Source organism: Medicago sativa, chromosome 1, assembly GCF_051527215.1.
Source record: "Medicago sativa cultivar Bolivia chromosome 1, Bolivia_mono, whole genome shotgun sequence".
Classification (NCBI taxonomy): Eukaryota; Viridiplantae; Streptophyta; class Magnoliopsida; order Fabales; family Fabaceae; genus Medicago; species Medicago sativa.
The window spans coordinates 16020565-16030144 of NC_140749.1; the positions used below are offsets into that span (position 1 = coordinate 16020565).

Genomic DNA, 9580 nt, shown 5'->3' on the forward strand with positions numbered 1-9580 from the left:
ATATAACATTTTGAGATTGGCGGTAGAGTATGAGGGTTTATCGGGGTATCAACCTAGTTGGGATGTCAATGTTTTCCCATAATGTTTGTCCTCTCCTGGTTTAGCAAAAAAAAAAAATTTAAAGTTTTAAAAATGACATGCCATCAGAAAAAGTCACTTGGAACAAGCAAACGTGAATTTCTGTAAAAACTCAGCGACTAAAATTTGTAATAAAAAAAAATTATAAAGACCAAAGTTCGAAGGAAATTTTTAGAGAAACTAAAAATGAAAGTTAGTATATTTAAAGTGACTAAAATCATATTTGACCCAATATAAAATAATTAAAATGATGACCAACAATTAATAATATCCCGCTTTATATATCCTATTAACATATACGAAAAAGAAAAGTGCATAAATTTCGAATGTGCACCAACACCATTTATTTATATTCAATAAATCTTTTTCGTTCTTCAATTCACAGATTCCTTTAAAGTCAGACGGAGTATCTCTCTTCTGATTTTCTTCGGTAACCATATCTACAATTATCTTTTCTAAGCACATGTTTTTGATCAATTCGTATTTTATATTTTGATTTATAGACGATTAAGAATTTCGATCTATTTTTTTAGGTTTATGCTATGGCTTCAAATCGGATCTTGAAAGAACTCAAGGCTTTGCAAAAGGATCCTCTCACTTGTTGCAGTGCTGGTATTTTATTTGACTCTGTTTATTTTTCACCTTATCTTAGTGCATTGATTATTATTATTAAATATGGTTTGATCATTTTTTGTTTTGAAATAAAATTTTGGTGCTTGTTTGTTCATATTGGCTTCAATTTTATGTTCAATTCAAGTGCGTTAAATTACATATCAAAGATGCATGTGGAGAATTTTATGTCTTAAAAAAAATTTAGATTGTTTTTAATTGTTGAAGTGGATAAAGTGTACTTTTATATGTCTTCATAGTTTGGTGTCTATGTAAGCTTTTGGATTACAAAAATATCAAGTTAGATTGATCTCTTTTTTACCTGAAAATATTATTGCCTAGATTATGCATCTGTTGATGCTGTTGTGAGTTTTAGGACTATCTATATTCTACATAAATCAAATTGAAGTTGTTGTTGTTATGTATAATTAATATTGTAAATTTACATGTTATATCAGGATTGTGGTCCAACCATTACCTGAATTTGGAGAATATTAGATCAATAATATTTTTCACTCAAAATATTCATGAAGTTATTTCCTATTTTAGATTTAGCATGACAAGCTAGTTATACAATTTGCAACCATGTGTAATTTTTTTATATAGGTGGCTAGCAGGGCCGAACTTTGAGGAGTGCAAGAAGCGCTACCGAATCGAGCCTCTAAAAACTATGGACCTCAAAAAAAATTATAATACCCACCCCCATTGAAAGAATCACAACAATTATTTCTTTTTCGCATAAACCATTCGTTTTGTTTTGTTTCGTGTTTAAAAGTTCTTCTGATTCTGATTTTTTAATGAAGCTAAGCTACACAAAAAGAATTGCGTTTTGATTTTACTGGGGCCTATTTTAAAAATAGAACCGAGCCTCCTATTTCATAAGAACGGCCCTGATGGCTAGGTACAATGAAACTAATGTACCAAATAAGTTATTTATGAGAACTAAATTTGTGATACATTACTTTATCATTATACTAGTTGACATATAATTGGTAATGAGACATTATGTAGCCTTGTGACGTTTTACGTACGCAATTTATAATGGCACTTAGAGAAAAAAAGGTGCTTACTTATAGATTTGATTTTGTTTCAAATTAAATACATTACAGGTCCTATTGCCGAAGATATGTTCCATTGGCAAGGAGTAATCAATGGTCCTCCAGACACTCCTTATGCTGGAGGTGTATTCCTACTTCATATTCATTTCCCTCATGATTATCCCTTTAAGCCACCCAAGGTTAGCATGTGTATCTTATGTTTGTTTCTGTATTGTCAATTTGTTTTCAATTTAATTGATTTACTAAAAAATTAATCAATCTTGTGAATGTATCCAATATTTATTTTTGCGTTGTTTAATATTGTAAAAGCTTTTAGGTTTATAAGAACTTTAATTTTGTTGGCGTTAGTTTTCTAAGGGCTTCATTTTAAATTTTGCTTTAGGCTTCTAGATATGTTGGGTCGAGCTTACCATTTTGTATGTATGAGCACATATATGTAGTATGGAGTCATGAACAAAATATAACAACATTTGATCTCTTATGCCTGCTTAATTGTTTATGCATGGTGATGGATCGTTTAGGTTGCATTCAAGACAAAGGTGTTCCATCCAAACATAGATACTAGTGGAACCATTTGCATTGATATATTGAAGGAGAATTGGAGCCCTGTTCTTACCATTTCCAAGGTTTGTTTATCGATTTTTCAAATACTTAAATAAGCCATCGTTCCTATTTTTCTACGACAATCCATTTCAAAACTAAGATTTGATTGTTCCTTACATTTGTTGACAACAAGGATTCACTGAACTAGGGATTCATCATCACCATGTTTTAAACAATATATGTGAAAGGTGGCACAATACAACATAAAAAAAATAATTAATCGCACTTTTGGTCCCCCTATTTTAAAAAATTCCAAAAATAATCCTCCATTTTAACGTCGTAAACTTTGGTCCCTTAATTTTCACATTTGTTGCAATTTTGATCATGGACCATATTTTTTGCCTCATAAATGATGATTGTTGGACTCATAAAATGTGAACTTTGATCCCAAAAGTTATTGTTTTTATCTTGAGATTTAACATTTGGGTTATAAATTGCAACTTTATAGGCTAAAATCATCTATTTCGAGCAATAAAGTGTAGAGTGGGACTAAAATTATAACAAATGTGAAAATTGAGAGACCAATAAGTTTGATTTTTTTTAAAAGGGACTATTTTTGTGAATCGGATAAAATAGGAGACCAAACGTTCAATCAAGTCTAAAATATAACTTTTAAAGGATTTTATGAAGAGACTTTTGCCATTGTTTACCGAATTGATAAATTCACCAAAACACACTAAAACCTATTTTATATTTATTTTGGAAAGACTTATGAATACATATTGTGGTTCAACGTAGAAGACATATTTGATGTATTTTTTTACATGGCTACAATAGTTCATATACTAGGATATGGTTATGGAGTTATATATCATTATTTACATTTTCATCATTTCTCTTACATTCGTAGGTACTGCTCTCTATTTGTTCCTTGTTGACGGACCCAAATCCTGATGATCCTTTGGAGCCTGCAATTGCTTACATGTACAAGACAGACAAGGACAAGTATGAGTCAATTGCAAGAACATGGACCCAGAAACATGCCATGGGCTAACTATTAAGCATAGAGTAATGATATTTTGACATTCATTTGACTGGTATGGGTGAGGGAGAGCCGTTTTTACTTCAAGTGTCTAGGCCTGACACCTTTATGTGAAAATGTATTGTCTTCCATTAAGGTAGCTCCATTTGAGAATAAAATAAGAAACATTTCTTATGTCGTTTGTATTGTACCAAAGGCAAATGCTACTTTTAAAAGTAAAAGTTTGTTCAATGTGTTAACAAATATACTAATAGTTTCATGATGCACTGAGGGATTTGTTGGCTATTTTTTATTATTATCTTATATTTTTTTTTTCAATAATTAATTATTGCCCGAAAATATTAATTTGTCGGTAAATTCTTAGGTATGTTGGAGTTTGGATGGATGCTCGTACCTTGTAGACAAAATTTATTCAAAAATTGAATTTATTGTAAGATAACTTAATAGAAAGATGAACTATTTTTTATTTTATTTTACGAATTTATGAAAGAAAACAGTAAAAAACCAAGTTTGGTTTATAACTTAATGTGATAAACCCTAAATTTTATCGCATGAAACTAATACTTTTTTTCTTGAAAAAATATACTATTTAAATTAATGAAATTACAAAAATAACAACAACTATAGAGGGTAATTTTAGACGGAAAATAATCTAACATTTCAAGATATATGTAAACTAATTAAGTGTTTTGTACAAATTTGGTTTTCCTCAAAGCTAATTACAGTTTTCTTGGTTCTCTTATAATTAGAAATAGAAAATTTAACCCCATACCCCTAAAAATTATCTCTTCGTCCTTACAAACCATAAAAATATCAAATTTAACCAAACATACATTTAATAGTTTTTAGATTTCTGAAATAAAATTACAAAACTAAAAAAATTACAACATTTGTAGAGGAGAATTTTAGACATAGTAAAAGATCTAGAATTTCAAGAGATATTATTAGATATAATAGTTAATTACAATAATCGTTTACAATTGTTATTTAACCACTTTGGTTGACCTGAAAGTGTTGACTTGAGACCTTGAAGTGTGTTTCTCTCAAAGTCTATCATTTGATTCTTCTTGATATCAATTTTAACGTACTAGTTTGGCTACTTTAAAAAAAAAGTTACAATAGTTAGTTAATTTAGACAAGTTAGTTATTCTAAGGCTATATAAGTATTGTTGAGTATTTTCGTGTAAAGAATAATTATTTAATTAATTGGTATATTTTTTATATACTTTTCTCATTTATTAGTTCTATCAAAATATGTAATATGGTATTAAAGACAGGTGTTCCTTTCTACTTATATTTTTGCTATGGGATTCTTGAGTTTTTCGTCAAGAATGTTTGAATCTTATTAGTAATCAACCAGTAGCATTGCAAATCTTTTAGCTGTTGATGCTATTGTGATAAATTTATTCTTTCTCAATGTTATCTTTAGTTGACAATTTTATCTTTAATTCATATAGATAGATAGTGGATAGTTAAACAATCAAAATTCATTCTTTTTAACCTAATTGATATTTTAGCTTCTATTCATAAGGAAAAAAAAAAAAAAAACTTGTCACAATCTGTCCCCATGATGTTAGCATCGAATATCAGTTTGCTAATATCTATTCAATGTTTTACCTCCTTTAAAATTGCTTCTCCAACATATAGAGGAGCACTTAAGACTTTTTTCCATTTTAGACTGTAAATTCACCATTGATAAAGTTATTTTGTGCTAGAAACTCCAAAGTTGGAAACTAATTAATATTATTATTTTTGTCTCTAATTACTGTTGGGTATCAAAAGTATTGTTATTTTGTTACTTTATCAAATAATATCCTTCCTCTCTGCCCAAGTCTAAGCATTTTAGATCCTTTTTGCATACAATTTTTTGTCATAAGAATAGTTGGTTTATGTATAATTTTATTGAAGTTACTTTTTGGTAGTTTAGTCTCTTAAAAGGAATGCTTACAGGAAGAGAGTCTAAATAAATTATTTAAACCTTATGAGTTGCAAGTTTTTCTGCAAAATTAAGATACATTATGCAAATTTTTTTAGCAATGTAAAATCTTGTATAAGAATAGACTACACTAAATCATGTCTTTCAATCTAAAACATTCAATGCCTTAATCAATCTATGAGTATTATTGACACTACAATATATAATAGAAAGGGAAAAAAGGTGAAATTAATATTAGTAAGAAAAAGTAATGATGTCAAACTTTGGTTAGTCACTGTATGAAAATATTAAAAACAACCTTATGATTTGCAAGTTTTAGTGACTTACTTGTATTTTGGTTTGTTATTGGATATTTGAGAGGCATCGAAAAATTGATTTAATCTTCAATTTTTTTTTTAATAAATCTGTAGAATGAAAATAATTAATGGTAGGTGGAAAACTGAGTTACTCACTGTATGCATTTCATACTTATAATTTTTTTTGTTGATGAAATGTATTTCTTTATGCTTGATTCATTTCATGGCAAGAGCTCATATCTAATCTTTCATGGTACCTGCAGGACGATCAAACAATTGAAAATGTTTAGTAAAAATTTCATTGTAGGAGCAATAGAATCAATAGTTATAACATATACATGTGCAACAATATAAGTGTAGATATAGCTCTTTTTGAGTAATTTTTGTTCTCTACAGATTTAGTTATAACATATTTTTATGAATAAAGTATTTTAAGTGGAAGTTTTCTTCTTTATTGGGCAGATTGCATAGAAAAAGAATGCTTTAAAGAAAGAAAATGATCAAGAAAAGATGAAAGGATTCATACCTCGAATCTTTGGAATGGAATAGAGAAATTCACCACAAATGTCATAGTTGGGTATAATCTTGTTCAAACCTTGCCTAACTTGGATTTTGATTAGTTCATTGCATCGTAATATATTTTGCAATATATCACTGCTTATGTTTATTGATGAAAATCTGTTGCTCTAAGTTTTTGCAAGCTTGGATATTACTAAAATCACTTCTTCCATGCTCTTCCATGCATCAAATATATTCATTTCATTATCAATCACTTTCTCTGTTTACCTTCCTACCAAGTCCTTTATAGTGCAGTATAAAAGCTTATTCGACAAACATGCACTGCTTGGAGTTGTGGGAGAGTGGGAGAACTTGTGGGAGAGTAATCACTTTCTCTGTTTACCTTCCTACCAAGTCCTTTATAGTGCAGTATAAAAGCTTATTCGACAAACATGCACTGCTTGGAGTTGTGGGAGAGTGGGAGAGAGAGTGGGAGAACTTGAAAGGAGAGAGTGGGAGAACTTGAAAGGAAAATGGAAGATTATTAAACCATGAGGAAAATGGAAGATTAAACCATGAGGAAAATGGAAGATTATTAAAATTAAACCATGAGATTAAACCATGAGAATACTAAACTGCATGTGTTATGACTTAAGCCCATGAAGAGAGCTCAACCCAAAAGACTAGTCCAATAGGTGGGAGAACCTCAAGGCTTAAGTACCACATCAAGCACTTTGATATACTCGATGTGGGACTCGTAACATCATGACTCACATGAGGTAATAAAAGTAAGAATTTGGTATATTTTTAGTGAAGTTTTAGTTTTATTTTGAGTTTACATCCATAGATCATATTTAAATTTCATTCTGAAAGATTTCATGATGCAAGATTAAGTTGACATGATCTAAGATTTATGTTACACGATGTTGAAAGATTTCAGTTTGACCTTATTACTTGACACATTTTAGCAATATACTCCATCCGTCCCTTAATACTTGACACAGTTGACCTTATTACGCATGTCAATGCATAATTTTGAGCTTAAATATCTTGAATAATATATTAGAAAAAATTATGAAAATTTGATATTTTGAAAATACTCATCGAGACAAATCTAACGACATCTTATATGATATTATTTATCTTTGTATATTAGTAGAAAAATATGCTCAAAGTAAGTTATGTCAAAATTATACATTTTCAAATGGGTCATCTATTGCTGGACTGAGGGAGTAATAAAGAAACACAATGCAAAACATTTGGAACATAATACTTTTACTTTTAAGCCCCAACGCACAATACTCACATTTCTAGCACTTCAAAACCCTCTTTAGAAGTGCATTCTTACTGATACAATGCTGAAATTTTACAATGATATAGGAGATTGTGTTAAAGATAACGAAGGATTACATAAAGGAGATAATATTGGCATAAAGGAGAGAAGAAAGCACCTGTTATTTATGGGAAGAAAGCACCTGAAATTTGATGAGTAGCTCTTCCTGTTTGGAGTTCACCACTTACATGATCAAGGTAATCATATACTCACCCAACATAGCATATGATCCTTTGTCCAATTCAATTTACTGCTATGGTAAATTGCTTACAAAGCATGAGATAATGCAACAAACATGCTTCCAAACTTCAATTATGTAGAACTTTTTGTTAAACTACATTTACACCTTGGTTGCATAAAAATTAAAAGTTTCAATTTTTCTTTCACACTTTTTAAACTTTTGTGAAATATTCTAATTGTTGTGTTGTTTTGGTGTAACTTCAACTTGCTGCTATGGAGACAAAGAAGCAAGAAATTACATGGATAATGCTATTGAATATACAAATGGAGAATGACATAAATAAATATGAATGAATCTTACATATCTTGTATAGAATTGGACGTCCCAATGAGAAAAGTTGTTGGCTTTATCCTCTATTGTACCACTTGCATCATCAATTTTAGATCATGTAAATTTTGTCAAACTGCATTAAAATCATTAAACATATGAAATGCTTAAACATGAAGGAAAAGTAACCATAACTATGCTAGTCAAAGGTCAAACCAACCCTTGTCGTGAACAATTTTCATGGATAAAATGACAGCTGTCATACCCTAATTTTTGACCTAAGATCCCACATTCATGCGCCGTTTGACCCTGATTAGTCTCTGACTTTTCAGTAAAAAATTCGGCAGAGATATATTTTGAAATACCTCATTTTGTTCCGATTTCGGGCCCTCTTCTCACTTTTTTTATTTATTTTATTTATTAGTGTTTTAGTTTTTATTTTTACTTTTTAATTTTCCATTTTTTCTATATCTGCAAATTACACAAAGGCAGTTTCACAGAACAAACAACAACTCAAAGAACCTGCACATAATCATCATCTCAATCCAATACCGCAAACGCACAAATTCTCCCAACAATCCACAACAACACTATCCAGTCATTCACCGTCACAGAAGCAACATCACACAAACAGCTTCACAAATCAAAAGGTTATATTTATTTGTTTTCATTATTATGGATCTAGGTTTTTAAAGTTTTTTTTTAATTTTGTTTGCAAAAAGGGGAAAGAATCGAAACTAAAAAGGGGAAGAAGAAGTTAGAAGAGAGAAGGAGGATCCGATAGAAATGAAAGAAAATGTGAAGGGAGAGGGTTTTTATACCCCCCTGCCAATCACATGTGCGCATGCCTACAGCTTAAGATGTACCCTCGCCCCTGATAGCCTTCAGATCTTGATCCAACGGGCTTCAATCATGCCTTCATAGATCAGATCAGGGCCCTTGATCAAATCAAGGGCCCATTTTATTCCCCTGCTTTCTTTTCTTTTATTTTGTTTATTTTTCTCATGCATTTTATTTTATTTTGCATTTCATTTTGCTTAGCATTTTTTTTATTGTCATTTATTTTATTGCATAGATTTAGAATGTATATAGACCAAATGTAAACAATAAATAAGAAAAAGCGTGCGTGCGTGTGTCCTTTTATTTCTTTACTGTTTTATATATATTGAAAAAAGGCAAAAAAAAAAAATTAGGTTAGGGATTTTGTGGTGATCCAACGTCACTATAAAATCCACGCGCTTTTATTTTTATTGTCACGTTAATTTATTTTATGTTTTAATTAATATTCAAAAAAAGCAAAAACATTCACATAATCAAAAAAACACAAAAATATTTTTATAATAAACCTTGATTCAAAATCAAGTGATCGTTCTTTTTATTTTCTTTCTTAATCAAATATCAAATCAATTTTAATCATTTTTTGAGTCATCTTTCTTTCAATATAAAAAATACAAACCAATTCTTATTTGTCACTTGGCTTTTTACTTTAAAACCTTTTCAAAACTAATAAAAAACACAAAACCAATCAAACTTCAATTTCTACCCATAAACTACGTGGTTTTGATCCCTCACGGGTACGTAGGCAAAGGACTTGTCCTTCCAAATCAACTAAAATCAATTTTCTTTTTCTTTTTAACTCATCATTCAATTCTATTTTCATTCCTTTAAAAGCAAGCAAG

The 9580-nt window shown here is 29.9% G+C and overlaps 1 protein-coding gene and 1 long non-coding RNA gene across 2 annotated transcripts; both read left to right on the forward strand.

Annotated features, from left to right (window-relative positions):
* Positions 1-397: 397 nt before the first annotated feature.
* Positions 398-3596, forward strand: LOC146953075 (SUMO-conjugating enzyme UBC9-like). Its single transcript, XM_085707785.1, has 5 exons — positions 398-508; positions 612-690; positions 1797-1924; positions 2267-2371; positions 3199-3596. Exons 2-5 carry the CDS (start codon positions 621-623, stop codon positions 3340-3342), a joined length of 447 nt encoding a protein of 148 aa, XP_085563911.1. The 5' UTR covers positions 398-508; positions 612-620; the 3' UTR covers positions 3343-3596.
* A 3842-nt stretch (positions 3597-7438) lies between these two features.
* LOC146953076 (uncharacterized) lies at positions 7439-8037 on the forward strand. Its single transcript, XR_015008024.1, has 2 exons — positions 7439-7590; positions 7853-8037. It is a non-coding gene; the product is annotated as an uncharacterized LOC146953076 (long non-coding RNA).
* Positions 8038-9580: the final 1543 nt, after the last annotated feature.

Bases quoted from the DNA above. Each gene is read 5' to 3' on its own strand.
- LOC146953075 (XM_085707785.1), top strand. From the start codon at position 621: ATGGCTTCAAATCGGATCTTGAAAGAACTCAAGGCTTTGCAAAAGGAT. The intron at 691-1,796 runs GTATTTTATTTG...AATACATTACAG, and splicing joins TCTCACTTGTTGCAGTGCTG to GTCCTATTGCCGAAGATATG. The intron at 1,925-2,266 runs GTTAGCATGTGT...TGGATCGTTTAG, and splicing joins ATCCCTTTAAGCCACCCAAG to GTTGCATTCAAGACAAAGGT.